This window comes from Bufo gargarizans, chromosome 2, assembly GCF_014858855.1.
Source record: "Bufo gargarizans isolate SCDJY-AF-19 chromosome 2, ASM1485885v1, whole genome shotgun sequence".
Classification (NCBI taxonomy): Eukaryota; Metazoa; Chordata; class Amphibia; order Anura; family Bufonidae; genus Bufo; species Bufo gargarizans.
Genome location: NC_058081.1, coordinates 65,562,651 through 65,587,839, shown reverse-complemented (window position 1 = coordinate 65,587,839; position 25,189 = coordinate 65,562,651). Strand labels below are relative to the sequence as shown.

Below are 25,189 nucleotides of genomic sequence, written 5' to 3'. Positions count from 1 at the left end.
CCAAAAAACGCACCCCAATCAAAAATCCCTAAAATCTACCCAAAAACGCATTGCTGAGAAAAAAACGCACCATCGAAAACGCACCATAGAAACGCAAAGGCACCACAGGAAAATACCACATAAATCACAATAATGGATCCCAAAAACCGCATCCAAATCCTGGACCAAAATTGAGTATAATGAGCACAAACCACATAGGATAATACGCACCCCCCCAAAAAAAATCTATTCCCCCACTAACACCCAGAACGGAACGCACCAACCCAACCACCCACATTACCTGTCACCAATGTCTCCACAGACACACCCCCGCTAACACTCATCATAACACACTGTTATGATCACCAAATGCACTATTGAAAATACGCAGCAATACCGCAGGGTAACAAAAAACCACACAAGGTCTCTCAGATACCAAATTTGCCCAAAAAATAAAAATAAAAACGCAACACGGATAAAATACCGCAGGAAAGATCAAAAGCACAGAATCCATAGTACATTAGAGACCAGAATTCAACAAAGAACAAATCACTGAGAAGAAAAAACACAGCGGTACAAAAAACCACAGAACCTACACTAGGGTCTCCAAACAGGCCCCAATACAAAAATACACAACTAGTAGAAGCCGCAGCGGTACCGCAGCAAACATAGACACTGCAAAAACCGCAGAATTTAATCAGAAACCATAAGTCAACAAAGAACCAAAGCAATAATCAGCAAACACATCACACTGCCAACAACAATACAAAAAGCAAACATACACACACATAAAGCAAATAAAAGAAGACACCTAACTAGTACTTATCCAGATACATCACATCCAAAAGTCTGGACCATATAAAATGAGATCCAGTCCAGGTCTTTGAAAGATCCACCAGCAGCATAAAAGGCAGTACAACAGCAGTCAGAGGGCTACCACTGATGAAGAAGGCAGCTAAGTCCATCGAAACGCGTCTGGTGACCTCCCTCTAAAACCTGCCAAGAACCTTATCCTGGAAGCGCTTCCGAATAACTAACTCCATCTGAATCCTCCAGATCGAAAAAGACCACCAGCGAAAATCTCCAAACCAAGTCCGGCAAAGACACGTGAGACGCCAACGAAGTGACGTCATACCCACGCGGCACGCCGAGAAGACCTGGAAACAGACACTGCAAAGCGCAGCAAGGCTGCTCCAACAGCCAGGATACCCCGCAAAGAAGGTAAACAGTCAGGGTGCAGTCTTCTCTAATGTGTGGGACGCCACACTAAGTACAGCACCCGACTGACTTACCACCTATATATATTTTTATATTTTTTACCTTTTTACCGCTCTATCCATATACTATATATTTTCTATGTGACCAACACCGGTGGTACAGAAAGACAATTTTTATGGACTGCACACAAATGGACACAGCCATTTACTGTACCCACTGAAGGTAGAAACCGCTACTAGACAATCACCGCACTGTCAAATCTCCACTCTGCATATTTTTGTCATTGTGCACCTCCACTGCTGTATATTGTAAATCATCATTTTTATTTTGTAATTAATGTCATTCGGTTTTGCTGTGTGTTTTGTGTTTGATGGAAGAAAATGCACCATAAATGTAGGTATGTTGTTGCATTTTTTGTGTGCGTTTATTTGATGCACCAAATACGCAGCACAACTGCAGGGTGTCCCAGCACCCGGAGGATGAGGATGAGAGATCACATGACACTGGGAGGGAGGAAGGGGCTTGTCCAGAGTGACACAGAGGCTGACAACCAATTGATTTCTCAGAAGCAAGAACACCATTCTAAGGGCTGCTTCATATGAGCGGGTTTTATCATGGAAAACATAGAGAGTGAGTCACTCAGCGTTGTGGGTTTCATACAGTCACATTACAAATACCTGCAGCAACCTTTACTTCTTTCCATAAATGGACAGCCAGATAGCCTTTCTGTGTGAAAACCTAAAGTTTCTACAGTTAATCGTATTATTAACAGCACCTACAGTGTCAATAGCATACACGTCGAGCATTTGTCGCATTTTTTTTTCAAAAAAACAGTGTCAGTTTATCTACTGTTTGTAACTGGGCAATTAGTGCATTTCAATGCATCAATATACCTGTTTCAGTCAGGGCCGGCCTTTGGGGTGGGCGGGCTGTGCGGCCTCACAGGGCGCCATAGCAACAGGGGCGCCGGCGGCCGACAGCCCGCAGTGTAATGGCGGCGGCGGCTGGGCACAGGGAGATGAGCGCTTCCATTGTGGAAGCGCTCATCTCCAGTCATCTGTATCGCCGTCCTCAGGACAGCGATACAGATGGCTGCCTGTGCTGCGGTAGGGGAGGGAGAGGCGTGTCCCTTTCCCTTCCTCTGATAGGCTGCAGGCACTAGGCCGGCAGCCTATCAGAGGCCGGCGCAGGCGGCGCGATGACGTCATCGCGCCGCCTGAGCCATACAGCGTGGGACACAGGCCAGAAGAGGCCTGCATCGCATCACTGACATGGAGGTAAGTATGTGGTTTTTTTTATTATTTTTATTATGTACAATACTATTACTGGCAAAGGGGGAAGGGGGGGCTGTTATTACTGGCAAAGGGGGGGCTGTTATTACTGGCAAAGGGGGGGGGCTGTTATTACTGGCAAAGGGGGGGCTGTTATTACTGGCAAAGGGGGGGGCTGTTATTACTGGCAAAGGGGGGGCTGTTATTACTGGCAAAGGGGGGGCTGTTATTACTGGCAAAGGGGGGGCTGTTATTACTGGCAAAGGGGGGGCTGTTATTACTGGCAGGGGCTGTTATTACTGGCACAGAGGGGCTCTTATTACTGGGGGCTGCTATTACTGGCACAGGGGGGCTGTTATTACTGGGGGCTGCTATTACTGGCACAGGGGGGCTGCTATTACTGGCATAGGGGGCTATTATTACTGGCACGGGGGGGGCTGTTAATACTGGCACATGATTGGGGGCACTATAGGGGCATTTACTGAGGCCACAAAAAAGGGGTATTTTATATGGGCTCTCTGTACAGTACAATTTTATACTGGGACACATGGTGGGTACTATGGGGAAGGGGGGAGAGGAGTTCTATGGGGTCATCTACGGGGGGCACTAAGGGGTATTTTATACTTGCAAATTATGGGGGACACTGAGGGCATCTACTGGAGCATTTTATACTGGTGCATTATGGGGGGCACTAGGAGGAAGGAGGGTGTGGAGCACTATGGGGTCATTTACTAGGGGCACTATATAGGGGTATTTTATACTGGCACATTATGGGGGCACTATGAGGACATTAGCTCAAATGGGGGCATTACAAGGGGGTATTTTTTGCATTGTCACATTATAAGGAGAATTATTACTACTGGGGGGGGGGGGCATTATGGTGGGCTTTATTACTCCCCCATGGTATGACCCCCTAGTAGCAGCACCATCCTCTCCATGCTCTGCTATCCCTCTGCCCCTTCTCCAAATACTTATTATGAAATCTTTCTCATTAGGATAAAACACAACATCAGCTCCGCCGAGCCCCCGGCCAAAGTGTGGAAGTGGCGTCCGAGATCCCCAAGGGCCAAGCCAAGTAACTGTAAGTTTTCATGTGAAATATGTTTGTTATACACATATACCGCTACACTGTGCCACACAATATATATATATATATATATTATTATTTTTTTGACGGGGGGGGGGGGTTGGGGGGCGCCACAAGGTTAGCTCGCACAGGGCGCCTGAACACCTAAGGCCGGCCCTGGTTTCAGTTAAAACATTGCATTACTTCAAGATATTGTGGCGTTTCAGTGACTGCGTTGTACTGCACAAACTGCAGTAGTATCCTGTGCTAATGAATGCACTGTAGTACTCCGAGATACTGTGCATTTTACTGCAATAACTGCTTAGTATCCTGTACCTGTTCTAGTGAACCTGTTGTAAATAAGCTGTTTGGTAAAACCGTCAACCATGTATATATATGTCAGTGTCACTCTGATATTATTTGCTATTGCTGTCATTGCATTAAAATGCAATGAAAGGGGGGGAGAGATCAAAAATAATAATAATGAAAAACAAGATAGAAAAAATATAATTCCTAGGAGACATCAGAGTGGTAATTGCAGCTTTTTTTAATCCAGGTAGAATTGAATCGGACAAGAATTGAAAAATGTAATGAATCAGGCAGGGATTTCAAGAAGATCGCTTGTCTCTAAGGCTGAGTTCACACGGGCGAGATTTCCGCGCGGGTGCAATGCAGTAGGTGAACGCATTGCACCTGCACTGAATCCTGACCCATTCATTTCAATGGGGCTGTGCACATGAGCATTTTTTTTCATGCATCAGTTCTGCAATGCTTTAAAATCGCAGCATGTTCTATATTCTGCGTTTTTCACGCAGCCCTGGCTCCATAGAAGTGAATGGGGCTGCGTTAATAACGCATTGCATCTGCAAGCAAGTGCGGATGCAATGCGTTTTTCACTGATGGTTGCTAGGAGATGTTGTTTGTAAACCTTCAGTTTTTTATCACGCGCGTGAAAAACGCATCAAAACGCATTGCACCCGCGCGGAAAAAACTGAACAACTAAATGCAATTGCAGCCAAAACTGACTGAACTTGCTTGCAAAATGGTGCGAGTTTAACTGAACGCACCCTGAACGCATCCGGACCTAATCTGTCACGCTCTTGTGAACTCAGCCTAAGGCCCCTTTCACACCGGCGTTGCGGAAAAATGTGCGGGTGCGTTGCGGAAACACCCGCGATTTTTCCGCGCGAGTGCAAAACATTGTAATGCGTTTTGCACTCGCGTGAGAAAAATCGCGCATGTTTGGTACCCAAACCCGAACTTCTTCACAGAAGTTCGGGCTTGGGATTGATGTTCTGAAGATTCTATTATTTTCCCTTATAACATGGTTATAAGGGAAAATAATAGCATTCTGAATACAGAATGCTTAGTATAATAGTGCTGGAAGGGTTAAAAAAAAAAAAAACGTTAACTCACCTTATCCCCATGATCGTGTAGTTCCCGGTCGGTCTCTTCTTTAGCTGTGGGCTTGGGCTGAATGACCTTTGGTGATGTCAGATCACATGCTCCAATCACATGGTCCATCACCATGGTGATGGAGCATGTGATCTGACATCACCAAAGGTCCTTTAGCCACAGCTAAAGAAGAGACCGACCGGGAACTAGGCGATCATGGGGATAAGGTGAGTTAACTTTTTTATTTTTTTTAACCCTCCCAGCACCATTATACTAAGCATTCTGTAGTCAGAATGCTATTATTTTCCCTTATAACCATGTTATAAGGGAAAATAATACAGTGAATAGACTGTCACCTAGAACCCATGCGTGAAAATCGCACCGCATCCGCACTTGCTTGCGGATGCTTGCGATTTTCACGCAACCCCATTCATTTCTATGGGGCCTGCGTTACGTGAAAAACGCAGAATATAGAACATGCTGCGATTTTCACGCAACGCATAAGTGATGCGTGAAAATCACCGCTCATGTGAACAGCCCCATAGAAATGAATGGGTCAGGATTCAGTGCGGGTGCAATGCGTTCAACTCACGCATCGCACCCGCACGGAAATCTCGCCCGTGTGAAAGGGGCCTAAAAGGTAACTAAGGAGAAGAAAATGGAGGTGGTGGAGGAGGAGAAAAGAAACAGAAGGTGGAGACAAGGAAAATATGAAGGAGATAAAGTAGAAGGAAGTGAAGAAAAGAGTAAAAAAGGAGATGAAGGTGAAGGAGGAGAAGAAAAGAGAAGAGGAGGAGAAGAAGGCAAAAGAAGAACAAAGTAGGAGCTGAAAGAGAAATAGGGAATTTTTAAAAGAGAAGGTGAGTAGGGGAACGATACAAAGAAAAGGTTAAGACTAGAACAAAGAAGGACAATGAGAGATAAAGAAGGAAGAAGAAAATCCTTCAGTAATAAAGAGACATCTCTGGCAGATCGGGTTAATATTGGAAATACCAGTGTCTTTCACATCGACTCCCAATTACTAGGTCATTATTACCTTCTATATCTGAAAATGCTGCATTGACTGCTCCGGAGGAAAAATCAAGACCTTAAAATAGAGAAAAATAACATCAAACAGGATCCTTACATTTTTATGTTTTATCAGTTTAAATATGTGAGCTGTCATTTACTCACTTGGATCTACAGTATATTATTGGTACAACCTACTTAACCATCTATTAGATGGAAAAATGCGTGACAACAAATAAAACACCAAAAAGACCATAGGGGACACACATTAAATATCAGATCTTTATTTAGTAATAAATCCTTACAAACAAATCATAAATCCAAAGTCAATTATTACAATATAGCAGCAATGCAGGCTAGCCCTGCGACAAGCAGCTCACCACAGGGTGCCCGATCCCCACAAACTACAATGCTCTATGCATAGATGAATGAAAGAGCAATGATAAATGTAGCCCCCAAGGTTACTCCAACAAACATATCAACTGCCATATATAGAATTGTCCACCATAGGGCTCAATCAAGGTCACCTACTGTGGAGACACAAATAACTAACGGCTAAGGAGAGGAGAAATGTTAGAATACCTTGGTAGTCAGCCAGTAAAGAGATCAGACCTCTGGTCAGCAGGGAGCGCACCCCGACGCACGTTTCGCTCCGTTTTCTCAAGGGTATAAGTATATTATTGGTGCATCATAATTAGAAAAAAGTTATATGTAGTCAGTGTACCTGGCTTTTTACTTATTATAAAACACTATATAAAACGATCCCCTTACTGCTCCCATTGATGGCCTAAGGAGTATGTTGTCTGTGCGGCTGCATATGGCACATGCTGGCCTGGCTGAAGTGGACACAGCAGATGGCCATGTACTGTACCTGAGGCTTTTAACCCCTTAAAGGGATTATGCCATGATTGATGTAAAGAACACCTCAGTGAGGTGGACAAGAAATTAGGAAAAGAACAAACAGTAGGTGACAATATACAGATACATTTTATTAAAAAGCTCTGTGGCTATACTAAATTTGCAATTACAAAGGTGAACGCTGTGCCACCAAAAAAAATGTATATTTATTTGTGGCACAACCCACAAATACCAAATATATATATTCTAGAAGCTTATAACCTTTTTATTTTTTTTGTTGTCGTTGACGTACGAAGGCTTGTATTTTATGGGGGGGGGGGGGGGTCCCTCCAAATGTTTTTTCTTGACCTTAAGTTGACTTTTTTTCTTGTTCCCTATAGGGGACTAAAAGCAGTTTTTCATACATAATGCTTTAGGGGAACTTAAAGAGGTTGGCCTACCTTGGGCATTGATGGCATATCGTTAGAATATGTCATCAATATAAGATAGGTGTTGGTCCCACCTCTAGGACCCATACCTATCTCCAGAATAGGACCTCTGATGTGAAAAGAGAGCAGCTGTACATACACATACTCCGCTATGGGATCACCAAAAACAACCGATAGTGCTCGCTCAGCTATTTTTGGAACTCTCCTTCACTTTGTGGGCCCCGTTCTGGAGATAGGAGCGTGGTCCACAGGTGGAGCCTATACCTATCTGACAGTGATGACATAACACCAGTGTATTAGATGGCCCAACTCCTTTAAAGGATGGCAAAGGTACTGTAGTCTCCTCCATCTGTCAAATGCTACCTGATTCCAGCTGTTGCAGTGGAATTCCAGCTGCTAATAGCACAGACATGACCATTTACAGAAAGAGCAATGCATCTTGTACATAAGGGAACATTCATCGGTGGGAAGGCATTAATATAAATGTTATAGCATTTTATTTGTATTGACATTGTATTACACCTTCATAAGATTATGTAGGATGTTATCACTTTGAATTACATGTTGAGCAATGTATGGTTCTGCGTATACTGTACCTAGGCATCACATGGCGTAGCTTCTTAGGCATTGTACATGATATTATGTGATGGTGATACAGTGTAGCATTGTTATTTAGGCCACTGTAATTTTTTTAAAAACCAAATTACTATATGGAAGGATAATTTAGGCACCGCACTGTACGGCACAGGCAGTGTAAGGCTACTTTCACACTCGCGTTTTGGGCGGATCCGTCATTGATCTGCAAAAACGCTTCAGTTACAATAATACAACCGTCATGAACGGATCTGGTTGTATCATGTCTTCTATAGCCATGACAGATTCGTCTTGAACACCATTGAAAGTCAAGGTTGGACGGATCAGTTTTTCTACTGTGCCAGAGAAAACGGATCCATCCCCTTTGACTCCGCTTCATCAGGCGGACGGCAAAATGCTGCAGGCAGCCTCCAGAGCGGAATGGTGACTGATCGGAGGCAAACTGATGCATTCTGAGCGGATCCTTTACCATGTAGAATGCATAAGGGCAAAGCTGATCCGTTTTGGACCGCTTGTGAGAGCCCTGATTGGATCTCACAAACGGAAAGCCAAAACGCTAGTGTGAAAGTAGCCTAAGGCGTGATTATGGTGCACTTGGTATCATCCAACATAACACTTTATTCTTACCTATAGGTGGTGGCTGAAAACTTGGGGTTTGTTTTGGAAAAACTTCTACAGGTACAGAAAATGAAAAAAGATTATATGGGTTAACAGAAGACATAACGCGCAACCTCAAAAAGATGAAAGGGGTTGTCTGTATTACTAGTTATTATTTTCTCAAATAAAAATAATTTAAAAAAATTATACTCCTGAACCCCTTTGATTCCAGTGCCACTGCTCCCCGTCACTGCAGCCATGATGTCTACCAGCCATGATGTCTAGTGGTGGACCAACATGCAAACCAGGAAATGGTTGGTCCCCAGAGATCAGGGGGTCCCTGCTTGCTATAAGCAGTTGACTGGAAAACAATTGACTAAATGGGCTGTCGTACCACTTGTGCAGGTGCACAGGGGCCCAGAGGGTTAGAAGGGCCCTTCTACTCTGTAGAGCAGTAGCAGAAGTGCCCGGGTTGCACTGCTAAGCTGACAGTGAGGCTCGGATATCCAATGAGGTGAGAATTTGCAGGCTATTTGGGTGGAGCGTAGCAGAGTTATGGGGTGTTGCTATGGGGGCCCTCAGACATAAATTTTCTAGGGGTTACAAAAGCCAACTCTGTCCATGATTATGCCATGTGCTTGTTTATCGCAATTGACCACTGCAGCCAACTACTGGCCTGGGGGTCAGTGATTGGCTGCAGTGGCCACATGCCTTATACAGGCACATGACTGCTGCAGTCAGGAAAACAAAGACTAGCTAGGTGGACAGAGTGGCGGCGTTGGAATGAAGGAGGTTCGGGATGGTATTTTTATTTATTTATTTTATAGTGTCACTGCTTCTCTATAAAGAAATTTTTAAAAAAAGTACTTTGGACAAGCCCTTTAATGTTATGTATGCAAGTGTCCACCCTAACTTCTAGAATGTCCACATTTCCTTCTGTCCTGGGCAGAGTTAGCTCCAGAAGTATGTGGAGCCTTGTTTAACATAAGCCCCTGTCTACCTCACCTTCACATTTGACAAGTGTAGAAAATAATTGGCCAGATAACCGCCCACGCCACGTTTATACTTTACTGCTCTTTTCTCCCTTTCTTGTTCCAAATTTTCATAACTGATGGAGATAAACAACCTGTTTTTATGCGCCATTCACACACGTAACAGGCAGTAAGCACAGAACATTTTTCGGAAATGGGGAGTTCTATAAATATTGATGCATTGAGTAAGCGGTGCACCAGCCCTTCCTGTGTGATATACAAAAGAACTGTTAACAGTGTCTACACCCTATCTTGGTTACCTACCCTTTTACAATAAGAAAAGTGGAAACATTTGAAACCTGTATCTAAATTTTCTGCTCAAGACCGGGTAGCTTGGCACCTAGCACCCTGGGCAATCGCCCAGCAAGCCCACCTCTCACTACGCCCTGAAATAAAAACTTATTAGGGAGGAAAAAAAATCAAATAAGGCCATTTGAAGTAGTAAATGAAGGCCTCAGAGTGCGGGACTTACCTTTTTGGGGAGTGGTCCAGACAGATGGAGCTTGCTTAGCAGGCTTTTCCATACCTATAGATCAGTTAACATGTTACTTTTTATTGGAGAAACTTTTTAGCATTGGATAATAATTTCACACAGAACATAAATAATCTGTGTTGGCCAAAATATAGCATTCAAAAATGCTAAATAAAACTTGTAGTACATTCAGCAGTAGTTTGTATAAAGTGCAATTTCTGTTTCCAGATGGGGAGGTATGGTGGTTGGCAAAGTGGCAGATAAAGGCACCTCTGATATGATGTGTTGCTGATGACTCTGCTTTGAACTTGTGGATTTAGGTGTCCACTGTGTAATACATGCTTTCAGTTGGGCTGGCCTGGATGCAAACTAAGAGGATGGGAGTCTGAGCCTTAGTCCCTCACATGCAGCAAGATCTGTAAAGTTGTGGCTGGCTGGTCACTCTGCTGACTATAAAATGCTTTTTATCTTGGGCTTTCCTGAGCTCTTTCTCTCTCTCTCTGGAGTAGTGGTCTTACAGAAGAGTAGAGTATAGTGCTGTTCCCAAATAACCTTAGTAGGAGCTCTAGACTTTGCTTCTTCACTCCACACTATGTACACTAGAACTCCAACTCCTGCCAAGATGGGATGATCAGGGTGGTTAGCCTTATCCTCGCCATCTATACCATGTTATGCTGGGTGTACATTACATAACATTGTAAAACATAACTAGTAGTGTTGATCAAGCACCAAAGTGCCCGGGTGTTCTGGCCAATCACATTGTGATGCTCGGGTGCTGGAAAAACCCGAGCAGTAAACCAGGCACCCCCTGCTCTGAAGAAGAGAGTCTGTCTGGTTCACGGAAAAAGGTTAGAAATTGATGAAAAAACACCACCAAAATGGCTTGGAAACAGCATGGGGAGGACATCTGGATGCATCTTGGAATCTTATTACCTATGACATGCAATAGACAACCAACACAAAAGGCTATATGCCAGCCAACAATCTATCCATGAGACAGATACAGTCAGCATACATTACAATGGCAGCCTTGTTCACTATGAGACATTAAAAACTAGCTCTCATCTGACTGAGAGCCAGTAAGCCTCAAAGTTGCTTCATATCTGTTGGATGGCTTGGGTGGACCTGTGTACCTAGATCAATATCATTAGGGTAACAAAAAGTTTTCTGATTGTCCTAACATAATATTCAACAACCTTTCTATACAGTTTTGTCATTTAAACTGATTTGCATAAACATGGGCATATGGGAAAGACATGCAAATGAGCAGAATCTGCCTTGTTTTTCAGCTGAAAAACCATTTGCATGGAAAATTCACGATAAAAATTTGCGATTACAATATTGTCATAAGACTATGAATCCAATAGATGGCGCTGTTCCTGAGTCATGAACAGCACCATCTATTGGAATCATAGTCTTGTCATAAGACTATGAAACCAAGAGATGGCGCTGTTCATTAGTTATGAACAGCACCATCTATTGGATTTATAGTCTTGTCATAAGACTATGAAACCAATAACATATAAAGCATCATCAATCCTTACATAAAGACGCACTACAATGAGACTACATGACAACAAATCCACATGAACTCCGAAATAAAACACTGTACACCTTCAGGAATACCTATAATAAAAAGAAAACTTTAAACCACACCACCTGTATAGAAGGGGGGAGGGTTGGGGGGGAAGGGAAATGTTATGGTAAAGTATTATTGCACTTTTTATATGTGTTTTATCTTTGTTTTCACTGCACATATCTGTAAAAAAGGAATATGAACTGTAATTTGATCCAATATGTACCTTTCAATGTAAATGTTCAAATTATATCAAAACCTAATAAAATGTATATAAAAAAAGACTATTAAACCAATAGATGGCTCTGTTCATGAGTCATGACAAGACTATGAATCCAATAGATGGCGCTGTTCATGAGTAGTGTTGATCGCGAATATTCTAATCGCAAATTTTTATCGTGAATTTTCCATGCAAATGGTGTTTCAGCTGAAAAACAAGCAGATTCAGCTAATTTGCATATGCCCACGATTATGCAAATGAGTTTACATGACAAAACTGTATAGAAAGGTTATTGAATATTATGTTAGGACAATAAGAAAACTTTTTGTCACCCTAATGATATTGATCTAGGTACACAGGTCCACCCAAGCCATCCAACAGATATGAAGCAACTTTGAGGCTTACTGGCTTTCAGTCAGCTGAGAGCTGGTTTTGAATGTCTCATAGTGCACAAGGCTGCCATTGTAATGTGTGCTGACTGTATCTGTCTCATGGATAGATTGTTGGCTTGCACATACCTGGCTTTTGGCATATAGGCTTTGTGTGGTTGTCTATTGCATGTCATAGGTAATAGGAGTCCAAGATGCATCCAGACATCCTCCCTATGCTGTTTCCAAACCATTTCAGTAGTGTTCCCATTAATTTCTAACCTTTTTCTGAGAACCAGACACCCTCTCTTCTTCAGAGCAGGGGGTGCCTGGTTTACTGCTCGGGTCTCCCATTGATTTTCATTTAGCCGAACACTCTGATGTGCTGAGCGTAGTGATGCTCAACCCGAACTGCTTTTCGGCCAAGCATGCTCACTCAACACTAATAACTAGGCAAACAATTACAGATATTCCCAGGTATGGGGTACTGCACATCCATGGTGCAAGGATAAGTTAACCACTGCGTTAATAATTTTTCTAAAGGTGAAATTGGAGGTGTGGATTTCACTCAAAGCCTGGTTACTGACACATCTTTTTTCCCAAGAAAGCCTGTTTAGGGTGAACCATGCCTTGATGCAAATAACTTTCAGAAGACATGTTAAAAGGACAAAATGAGGTGAAAAAGGATTTAAAAAAAGCATTGCTAAAGACCTGGGTATTTATGACTCCACAGTTAGGCCTCATGCACATGACAATCTTTTTGGTCTGTGTCTGATCCGCAGTTTTTGCAGATAGCACACAGACCCATTAATTTCTATGGGTGCACAAAAAAATGTCATCCGTGAGTTGTCCGCTTCTATGCGGCTGGGCCGTAAATGCAGTCAAGAATAGGCTGTTTTTTACAATGGGTCCCATGAGAATTGTGGGATGCACACAGACTGTGTACGTATTATGTGGATCTGTTAATTGCGGACCACAAAATGGATATAGTCATGTACAGGAGGCTTAGATGAATGTTCTATACAAATGGAAAAAATGCAGGACTGTTACTAATCTGCCTAGGAGTGGCTATCCTGCTCCTATCACTCCAAGAGCACAATAAGCACCTCTAAAAGAGGTGAGAAAGGATCCAAAGCTACAAGCAAAAGACCTACAGAAGATCCTACAAACTTTAATAACCTATGTTCACTACTAGGGTATGACCGCAAGTTCAGGTTGCTTGATAAAGGTTTGAAAGCCTAAATAATGAATAGATCATCATAAAAGGAGATCTTTTTGGAGTTCATGCCAGGTTATAGCTTCCAAAACTACACCAGAAAACATGAATATTGGACCATACCTTTAGAAAAACAATGAACAAGAATTGTGTTCACTGAAGGACACAAGCCACTGCTGTCCAAAACAAACGTTGTGACCCTCTTCGAGTTTGTCTGAGATGTTCCAGACCACCTGGATGCTCCATAAGGCTTCAAGGAAAAGCCTTCTATGGACAGATGAGACAATTTAGCACAAATGCACAATGCTATGCTTGGAGAAAAAAGAACACTGTACAACAAAACCAATACCGCATCCCAACAGTGAAATAGAGGGAACATCCTGCCTCAGGGCCTAGACATCTTGTGATCATTGAGGGATCAATGAATTCTAAGGTCCTTTGCCTTAATGAGCATGATCAACCCAATTAAAACAGGCATGTTGCTGAGTAAAATGATACCCTCCTTTTGTCTCTAGCTGTCGAGATATAATACTTTTTACATTTAAGCAAATTACATATTTCAAGCACTGACAGGCTGGCATGGAGCGCTGCTACTGCTACATCCCTGTACTCCGTTCACTCCATCCTGCTCTTTTGATGCCTAGCCCTGTCTTTTGGCTCATGTGCTGTGGCTCACTTAGTTATTGGTGGTCCCTTGTTATTTTGGCATTAGTGTGTGTTTTAGCTAAATCATTCATTTCCCTAGGATTACATGATTTCATCAACGTGCTGTGGGCAATATGTAGGTGCCAGCACTTACTGGTTTCAGTGGAGCTTCTGGAGAAGGGAAAGAGTGCTATACAGGGAGAAGAGAATACTTACAGTCCTTTCCATCCTCCCCGTGGCTGCGTTCCTCCACTGTCTGTGAAGCCTCCAGTGTATCCACTTATGGCTGGACTGACATCACTATTATCGGAACACCCATAGAAGTTAATGGAGAGCTTGCACCTACGGTGTGCTCTTCATTAAAGGGGATGTCTCATCACAGACAATGGGGGCATATTGCTAGGATATGCCCCCATTGTCTTATAGGGGCGGGTCCCACCGCTGGGACCCGCAACTATATTGGGAACGGAGCCCTGTAAAGTGGTGGCTGGAGGACTCTGGTCCAGTCACCACCAAGCGCTCTCCCCATAGAAGTGAATGGGAGCACACAGCACATGACCGGCCATTGCTCCCATTCACTTCTATGGGCCAGGTGGAAATAGCCAAGTCAACACACGTCCATTTTCAGTGGCCCCATAAAAAATTCATTGAGGACGGCTGCGCAAGAGCAATGTGCCCTCCAACACTTTCAGAGCTCCGTTCTCGATATAGGTGCGGGTCCCACACCTATCTGGCATTGGTGGTGTCATATCCTAGCGATAAGACACCAATATTTGAAATGAGAAAATCCCTTTAAACATGTGATTTAGCCAGAAGTATAAATAATTGACATAGTATAGTATAATACTTTATGAAATATTAAGACTAGTATTGAGCGAAGCGAAGCATGCAAAGAGGAATTCAGTCCAACTTTTCTTGTGCTTCATTGTAACAAATCAGGTTTTCCTAAAATGGCGGCTGCACATGTTAAAAAGGTTAGAAAGCCCGGGAACACGAGATCACCCATAATGCCGTGCAGCCAGCCGTGCGGCGGATAGCCACCCCCTTTGATGTCACAGCCCTATAAAACCCTAATACTGCGCGGTTAGGGTGGCCAGACATACAGTTTTAGGCCAGACAGTCTGGTTTTTTGGCTCCCTGTCCTCCGTCCGGTGCAGAGCCTAGACGGACACAGGTATGTCCACCCATTCAGTAGCTCACGCTCAGACAGCGGCACTGCGCTGTCTGAGCGTGAGCTGCAGCAACTGACTGAGGCTTCTCTTACCCCCAGTCAGTCACTAGAGCCTCAGACATGAGACCTGTGGCTGACTGAGGGGGAGAGAATCACCCCGGCTGCCCCCAGCTCACCTTCCATTCAGAAAGTTCTTCCCTCTCCTCCCTACGTTTTTTCCCTGGCCATCAATGTGGGTGTGGCTTCACGGAGGCGGGGGCATGGTTTACGGAGGCGGGATTGGATTATCAGTATGGGGGCGTGGCTGGTGTGGTCCGGCTTTCTGGGGGGAAGCCAGTGGCCACCCTACGCGTCTGCGCCATTGTCCTGTGAGCTGATTGTAGGGAGAGATGTGACAAGTGCTGATGTGCTAGGGACAGTGTTACTGAAAATGATTAATATTAATATTAGAGAGGGAGACTGCAGGGAGAGTGCATGGAGAGTGCAGGGAGACTGCAAGGACAATGCAGGGACAGTGCAGTGATACTTATGCTGCATCAGTTTTATTTTTTACTCATTCCTACATCAGTCATAAATATAATTCAATACCAATAAGATGAAAAGCCTTTATTATTCCGGTGCCAGCGTGCCAACCAATACCATCTAGTCTACACCCCTTAGAGTGGCCAGATCTTAATGATGACCATCCTCATCTATTGCTGGCTTTACTTCTTCCAAATCATCCTTCAAAGTCTCCATGTCCTAGAAAAGTCAGCAAAATGCAGAGAGAGAAGGAGCTGGATGTTCTTGATGACAATTCTCATTGATATTAGATGATGTGATAAAGGAGGAAAAGCAGATGGCTGAAGAAGGGCTTCCACCTGTAGGGCAGGAGAGCGCTGGGGTTGGAGAAGTGGGTATGCCAGAGATGATTAATATTCTGTGTTTACTGTCAAATAACCTGCAGGAGATTGCAGGGAAGAACAGCAATAATATGCATATTGTCCCCCCACCTAACCAGCCACCCCATAACAGCAACAGCCCCTGTTTAAAGGTGCCACATGGCCTTTAACATTGAAGAAGAACTATACAGTACAGCGTGGTCTTCATAAATAAATGAAAGGCAGCTGCCAGCTAGTTGGCCGCACGGTTCTTCACAGCAGTTTAGCTGCTCCATGTGGCCGTACCCTAAGTGGCCTGGGTATACCTGATTTATACTAATTTTTTACAAATTAATTTGTAACTAATTAACTTTCTTGGCTAACTTCGGCAAAGTTGCCAATTCGAATTTTTCAAAACTTTGCTCATCTCTCATTAAGACTATGTAACATATCAAGTCCTATCACTAGCAGTATCCTGGTGAGTCACTGCACTTGGGTTGATAGCACTTACTGTTCATCCGTGGTATACAATAACTATAGGGCATGCAGAAGATTTATTCACACCCATCCCCTGGAGACTAAGGGGGACTTCTGCCTATATATGAGGAGACAATACTATAAATGCCAGGGGCCCTGTTACCGTTTTTTGTACTGGGTTTTCAAGTCATTCTTCTGCTGGAGATACTGAATTGAAATCTCATTGGCATATAATTTAACATTTTGGGCTGTTATTTGGCAGAACGAAAGCAGCAATGTTCTTCAGTATAGACGTAGTAGAGCTTAGTTTTTCAATGTGTATACATTACATTTCAAAGCCAGGTCCTCTTTCATAGCATTCTTAATTCTCCTAGTCTTCCTGGAGGGCACAACTGGTTCTGAGTCACAAGGATTGGCGTTCTCATAGTCATCATCATCATCCATATCATTAGTCAAAGTGTTGGCTGGACATAAAGGCAAAGTTGATATAACGTCAGTAATGCTCATTTTATCGTGCAAATTACAGTACTTAATAGGGGATATGATACCTCCAGCAAGTACAGTAATACATATATAGGGCACCTTCTGCTGGCTCACCTCTGTTCCCTGCGCATTCCCCAGTAAGGGCTTGATCATATAACATTTTTGCCCTACGTCTAGCATGTACACCAGGAAACCTCCTGATGTATACGCTAAATGTGTACATAGGGCTCCATTAGTCAGATGGAGGCCAAAAGAGTATCATCAGTATACAGCAACAAAACATATATGCCTATACAGTGATATACTTTTGAGCCTTCCATCAGAGGTATATGTTTTAAGTCCTCCAGACCTACCTTTGTGATAGAAGGCTCAAAAGTCAAAACGTGATGAGAACAGGCTCTAAGATGTATATTAATGTACCTTATTGCTGATTTTCAAATACGTTTTCTAAACCAGGCACCCCCTTGAATTGGATTTTTTTTTGGAAAGTCTAGAATTGCCGAGCTATCAAAAAAGATTGTAATTTCAATGACTTCAGTGAGAGTAGTGATGCAGCAACCAGCTCTGTCCACCACCCAATGGGCAGATCTGTGTATTTCCGGCTCCAGAATCTGGAGCTATACTGAAACAGTTGCATGGCAGGGTGCGGAGTGTCATACTCCAACAATCTCCAACATACTCCAACTGAGGATAGGTCATCAATAACAAAATCCTGGACAACGCCTTTAACCTCCTCGGGACCGCCTAACGCAGGATCGCGGTCCGGAGGCGGCTGCCCCAGGCAGAGTGACGCCTTATACGCGTCATCTCGCGAGACGCAAGATTTCCTGTGAACGCGCGCACACAGGCGCGCGCGTTCACAGGATCGGAAGGTAAGAGAATGGATCTACAGCCTGCCAGCGGCGATCGTTCACTGGCAGGCTGGAGATGCGATTTTTTTTAACCCCTAACAGGTATATTAGACGCTGTTTTGATAACAGCGTCTAATATACCTGCTACCTGGTCCTCTGGTGGTCCCTTTTGCTTGGATCGACCACCAGAGGACACAGGCAGCTCTGTAAAGTAGCACCAAGCACCACACTACACTACACTACACCCCCCTGTCACTTATTAACCCCTGATCACCCCATATAGACTCCCTGATCACCCCCCCGTCATTGATCACCCCCCTGTCATTGATTACCCCCCTGTAGGGCTCCATTCAGACGTCCGTATGTGTTTTACGGATCCACGCATCCATGGATCGGATCCGCAAAACACATACAGACGTCTGAATGGAGCCTTACAGGGAGGTGATCAATGACAGGGGGGTGACCACCCCATATAGACTAGATCATCCCCCTGTCATTGATCACCCCCCTGTAAGGCTCCATTTAGACATTTTTTGGGCACAAGTTAGCAGAAATTGATTTTTTTAGTTTTTTCTTACAAAGTCTCATATTCCACTAACTTGTGTCAAAAAATAAAATCTCACATGAACTCACCATACCCCTCACGGAATCCAAATGCGTAACATTTTTTAGACATTTATATTCCAGACTTCTTCTCGCGCTTTAGGGCCCCTAAAATGCCAGGGCAGTATAAATACCCCACATGTGACATCATTTCGGAAAGAAGATACCCCAAGGTATTCGCTGAGGGGCATATTGAGTCCATGAAAGATTTAACTTTTTGTCCCAAGTTAGCGGAAAGGGAGACTTTGTGAGAAAAAAAAAAAATATATCAATTTCCGCTAACATGTGCCCAAAAAAAAAAATCTTCTATGAACTCGCCATTCCCCTCATTGAATACCTTGGGGTGTCTTCTTTCCAAAATGGGGTCACATGTGTGGTATTTATACTGCCCTAGCATTTTAGAGGGGCCCTAAAGCGTGAGTTCTCTTCGTACGTGCTGGTGGGTGTTTACATTCCCCCCAACGCTGACACCGGTAATGCTCTACAGGCCCTCAGCGATACCATCACAAACTGGGAGTCGGCCCTTCCTGGCTCACTGTTCATCGTGTTGGGTGATTTTAATAAAGCGGACCTCCGTCGTGTCCTACCACGCTACTCCCAGCACATTGATTGTCCCACGAGACTCTCGAACACCTTGGATCATCGTTACACGCCTCTAAGGAAAGCGTACAAAGCCATCCCGAGAGCCGCATTAGGCTCATCCGACCACTGCCTTGTCCACCTGGTCCCCTCCTACAGACGTCGCCTAGAGTCTTCGAAACCGATCCGTAGAACTTCCAGAGTGTGGTCCGAGGAGGCCAAGCTACAACTACAGGCCTGTTTTGACTTCACAGACTGGGGAGCCCTAGAAGAGAATGACCTTGACACCTGGGCGGTTGTTGTCTCCTCGTACATCAGTTTCTGCGAAGACTCCTGTGTCCCCTCAAGATCTTACACGATTTACCCAAATGACAAACCGTGGTTCGCAAACAAGCTCAAACACCTACGCAGGCACAAGGAGACCGCGCATAAAACCGGTAATCAATTAGAATACAGACTGGCCAAAAACTGCCTTAATCGCGAACTGCGTGCGGCGAAACGGGCATACGCGGAACGCATCCACCATTCCTTGCGCTCTAACGACCAGAGGGCGATCTGGAAGGGTCTTAGGTCCGCGACCAACTACAAACCCCCCCCCCGGCGCTCACCACCCCTCGTCAGGCGCTGACAGAGGAGCTGGGCAGGTTCTACTGCAGATTCGAGACCTCGACCGAGGGTGATGTAACTCGTACAATGCCCCCCAGAGTGGGCACCCCAGTCCCGGCTACCACATTATCTGGCCCGCTCGCTGACTTCGCTGATCCACCTACAGTGAATGTGACTTCGGTTCGCACCCTGCTGTCCAAGCTAAATGCGAGTAAAGCCCCTGGTCCCGATGGTGTCACTCCTGCATGCCTGAAATATTGCTCAGTCCAACTGGCCCCGGCCCTCACCCAAATCTTTGACAGATCCCTTAAGGAAGGACATGTCCCCGCCTGCTTTAAGATCTCAACTATCATCCCTGTGCCGAAGAAACAGGGCATTTCTGATCTAAACAACTTCCGGCCCGTGGCTCTGACTTCGGTGGTCATGAAGACCCTAGAGAAGGTGGTCCTCTCCATCCTGAAGACCGCCACTCTGGACCGGCTGGACCTTCTGCAATTCGCCTACAGGGCAAACAGATCCACTGACGATGCGATTAACATGTGCCTAGAATACATCACTGAACACCTCGACAAACCCAACACATACGCGAGAGTCCTCCTCCTAGACTTCAGCTCAGCTTTTAATACCATCTCCCCCAGCATCCTGCAGAGGAACCTTACGGCACTTGATGTCCATCCAACACTACGACATTGGATCATGGACTTTCTCACTAACAGGTCCCAGGTCGTCAGATTAGGCAATCTGACCTCCAAACACTGGCGCCCCTCAGGGATGTGTACTATCGCCGTTCCTGTTCTCTCTGTACACGAACGAGTGCAGATCGGAGGAGGCTTCAGTTAAAGTCATTAGGTTCGCTGATGACACCACACTTGTGGGCCTGATTAGCGACAGCGATGAGCAGGCCTACCGTAAGGAAATTGACAGGATCAGCAACTGGTGCGGCGCGCACAACCTGGTCCTAAACGCCACAAAGACGGTCGAGCTGGTCGTCGACTTCAGGAAGGGAAGGGTAGCCCCCCCCGACCCATATAGATGGATCTGAAGTCGCAAGGGTACCCAGTACCCGCCTCCTAGGCACGACAATTTCTGAAGACCTATCCTGGCGTCCCAACATCTCGTCCATCATAAAGAAGGCTCACCAGCGGCTCTATTTCCTTCAACAACTGAGGAAGTTCGGCATGGCTCAGGACCTACTGAAGTCCTTCTACTCCTGTACCATCGAGTCGGTATTGTGCTCGTCCCTTCTGGTGTGGTATGCCGGCTCATCAGCCAGTGACAAGCGCAAACTACAAAGGGTCATCAGCTCGGCGGAGAGAACTACTCGACTGCCACTACCACCCCTTGACTCTATTTTCTCCAACAGACTGCGCTCCAGGGCTCTGAAAATATTCGATGACCACTCCCATCCGGGCCATCATCTCTTCAGACGTCTAAAGTCCAGCCGCAGGTATCAGGCCATCCCTGCAAGGACATCGAGGAGGCTGAACACTTTCTTCCTAACAGCCGTCAGACTGCTGAACTCATCACGCCCCATCTCCCACCCATAATCCCTCCCTCGCCCCTAATGTGCCCATTGCTTAACCCCCCCCCCTTCCACCCCCTAGTTACTATGCCTGTACCTGTGCCTAACCCAATTCCGAGCACGATCGCTCGTGTCATGTTTGGCGAATAAAGTTAATTCTGATTCTGATTCTGATTCTGAGAAGAAGTCTGGGATCCAAATGTCTAAAAATGCCCTCCTAAAAGGAATTTGGGCCGCTTTGCGCATCTAGGCTGCAAAAAAGTGTCACATGTGGTATCGTCGTACTCAGGAGAAGTTGGGGAATGTGTTTCGGGGTGTCATCTTACATATACCCATGCTGGGTGAGAGAAATATCTTGATCAAATGCTAACTTTGTATAAAAAAATTGGAAAAGTTGTCTTTGCCGAGATATTTCTCTCACCCAGCATGGGTATATGTAAAATGACACCCCAAAACACATTCCCCAACTTCTCCTGAGTACGGCGATACCACATGTGTGACACTTTTTTGCAGCCTAGGTGGGCAAAATGGGCACACATTCCAAAGAGCACCTTTCGGATTTCACAGGGCTTTTTTTTACACATTTTGATTTCAAACTACTTCTCACGCATTAGGGCCCCTAAAAAGCCAGGGCAGTATAACTACCCCACAAGTGACCCCATTTTGGAAAGAAGACACCCCAAGGTATTCCGTGAGGGGCATGGCGAGTTCCTAGAATTTTTTATTTTTTGTCACAAGTTAGCGGAAAATGATGATTTTTTATTTTTTTTCTTACAAAGTCTCATATTCCACTAACTTTTGACAAAAAAAAAAAATTCTAGGAACTCGCCATGCCCCTCACGGAATACCTTGGGGTGTCTTCTTTCCAAAATGGGGTCACTTGTGGGGTAGTTATACTGCCCTGGCTTTTTAGGGGCCCAAATGTGTAAGAAGTAGTTTGAAATCAAAATGTGTAAAAAATGGCCTGTGAAATCCGAAAGGTGCTCTTTGGAATGTGTGCCCCTTTGCGCACCTAGGCTGCAAAAAATTGTCACACATCTGGTATGGCCGTACTCAGGAGAAGTTGGGCAATGTGTTTTGGGGTGTCATTTTACATATACCCATGCTGGGTGAGAGAAATATCTCGGCAAAAGACTTTTCCCATTTTTTTATACAAAGTTAGCATTTGACCGAGATATTTATCTCACCCAGCATGGGTATATGTAAAATGACTCGCCAAAACACATTGCCCAACTTCTCCTGAGTACGGCGATACCACATGTGACACTTTTTTGCAGCCAAGGTGGGCAAAGGGGCACACATTCCAAAGAGCACCTTTAGGATTTCACAGGGCATTTTTTACACATTTTGATTTCAAACTACTTTGCATGCATTTGGGCCCCTAAAAAGCTAGGGCAGTATAACTACCCCACAAGTGACCCCATTTTGGAAAGAAGACACCCCAAGGTATTTCGTGATGGGCATAGTGAGTTCATGGAAGTTTTTATTTTTTGTCACAAGTTAGTGGAATATGAGACTTTGTAAGGAAAAAAAAAACAAAAAAAATCATAATTTTCCGCTAACTTGTGACAAAAAATAAAAACTTCTATGAACTCACTATGCCCATCAGCGAATACCTTAGGGTGTCTACTTTCCGAAATGGGGTCATTTGTGGGGGTTTTCTACTGTCTGGGCATTGTAGAACCTTAGGAAACATGACGAGCGGCTTCAAAAAGCGGAAATTCACATTTTTGTACCATAGTTTGTAAACGCTATAACTTTGACCCAAACCATTTTTTTTTACCCAAACTTTTTATTTTATCAAAGAAATGTAGAACAATAAGTTTAGAGAACAATTTATATAAAGATGTAGTTTAAAAAAATATATATTACAACTGAAAGTGAAAAATGTCATTTTTTTGCAAAAATTTCGGTAAATTTCGATTAATAACAAAAAAGTAAAAATGTCAGCAGCAATGAAATATTACCAAATGAAAGCTCTATAAATTACCACCCAAATTAATTTTACCTCCTTTTACCTCCTAAGGTATCAGATTTTTTATGCTCAGCTTTCTATACATCCAAACATCACACGCTCGGTTCTTCTCCGAGAACTGAGCAGAAACAAATTGAAACAAAGAGGCACAGGCGTTCAATGGAACGCTTCTGCACTCATGTTTTAGTGCTCGGCGAATGCACTAACCAACCAACAAGAGAAACCTCTCATGTGTCACTATAATCTGCCAAAAGTTTAAAAAAATGATTGGCATAGTCACACTTTTCAGATTTGTTGCAGAACCTTCTGCAACTGACATTAATTACAGAAGGTCCGCTCATCTGAATTGGTTGTTCCTGCATGATGATCATGGATTTCTGCAGGCCCCATTCAGAAACAAATCTTCCATGTGTGAAAATACAGTTAAAGAAATGTAAGGCTATGGAACACATCTGGAGGACCTGCTTGCCTTTTTGTTGGTGGGCAGAAGCCCATCAAGCGCCTGCATTGGCAGAGCTTGCTTGTGTGTTCTGAATGGTGAGAGGGCAGACACTTTTGGTCAGTGGCGTAACTATAACTGACTAGACCCCAAAGAAAATTTTTGAACGTTCCCGTTCCCTCCTCCCAGCAACTTCTTTGAAATCCCCTTCACCTATGCAACCCTCACTCCTGTGGCTAATCAAGATCATTCTCTCAGACTACAACCGTCAGCAGCTTCATCCGTTTCCTACACTGTCACCGTATGTAATGTTGAGGGGGCCCTGACAATAAAATCTTTCAGTCCTCCTCCTGAGCGGGCCCCATCTGAGTTTGGGCCCCAAAGCAGTTGCTTCCCCTATAGCTAAGCCCCTGCCATCAGTGTTTTGCGTTGTCTCCCTTGAAAACAAAGGATTGGGCATGTTGTGTGTAGTAGCTTCTTGTGATGACGCTCCTTGGTGTACCATATAGAGCCTAAAGGATATATCGGAACCTTAAAATGCCTGATTACCACCATTGTACTGTACCTGTGTAACATGCTGCATTACAAATGTCAGATCCTTTGTTCCCACACGAGATAAGTCTAATTTGTATGGTCACCCTAAGGCTGGGTCTACACTACGACATTTGTCGCCCGACAGATGGGGCATAACTACACTGCAACATTCGTTGTGCAACATTTTGTTGCACCAATGTTGCACAACAATTTTTATAATGGCAGTCTATTGTCTCGCACTGCAACATGTGACATGCTGCGACTGCGACGCGACAGTCGCAGAAAAATCCATCTCAAAAATTGTTGCGTGACATTGGTGCAACAAAATGTCACGCAACAAATGTCGTCGTGTAGACCTAGCCTAACACTACAAAACACGTACACACAAAAATACAAAAACAAAAAAAAACAATAGCTGTCCCGGTTACACAAGTGTCTAATCGAAAACATGATTCTTACTGGCATTTAATGGTTCTTATTCCTCCTGAACTCCCCAAAAACAATAACTATAAGTCTAAAATAAAAAAGGCTTCCCATACCTTGTTTTGATGTTCCAATTGAATTCCCATACATGTTCTTCTTTTTGCCACTTGACGTCTGATAATCGTTATGAGTTAGGATAACCTTTATATGAGAAGATGACTGTCAGACCACATTCAAATAATCAACCCACAACCAAACTTCCCCTTTCCCAGCCCAGATATTTGGTGATTGTGTTGTTGCGGTTTATCGGCATGTACAGTAAATGTTTGTTTTGTGGGTTTATAGTGCTATTACAAAGCTTACTTTTCCTTCCTCTACAAGACCATCAAAGCAGAACTATACCCACACCCAACTAGAAACAACTCTACAAGGGATGATGTTTTCATGATATTTAGGCAGTCAGTACTGAAGCGGTTTTGGTCTTAAAGGAAATGTTTACCACTGAGCTCCATTTTTTTAAATCTAAGGCTACTTTCACATTTGCGTTGCTGGATTACGGCAGGCAGTTCCGCCGCCAGATGCGGATCCATCTCACAAATGCATTGCAACACCGGTCTCTCTGGTTGTCACCTGGAAAAACAGATCCGGTATTTATCTTTTTCACATTTTTTAAAGGTCTGCGCATGCCGGAACACTTGGGGCCGGATCCGGCATTAATGCATTT

The 25,189-nt window shown here is 44.2% G+C and overlaps 1 protein-coding gene across 1 annotated transcript in view; it reads right to left on the bottom strand.

Annotated features, from left to right (window-relative positions):
- LOC122927339 (low affinity immunoglobulin epsilon Fc receptor-like) overlaps positions 1-24,663 on the bottom strand; it is a 94,707-nt gene extending 70,044 nt beyond the window's left edge. The window contains exons 1-5 of the mRNA XM_044279089.1: positions 24,582-24,663; positions 16,780-16,914; positions 9,918-9,971; positions 8,445-8,489; positions 5,966-6,016 (exon numbers count right to left, since the gene is read on the bottom strand). Of these exons, the coding sequence (XP_044135024.1) occupies positions 5,966-6,016; positions 8,445-8,489; positions 9,918-9,971; positions 16,780-16,914; positions 24,582-24,615 (319 nt within the window). The 5' untranslated portion in view covers positions 24,616-24,663. The remainder of the gene's footprint in view (positions 1-5,965; positions 6,017-8,444; positions 8,490-9,917; positions 9,972-16,779; positions 16,915-24,581) is intronic.
- Positions 24,664-25,189: the final 526 nt, after the last annotated feature.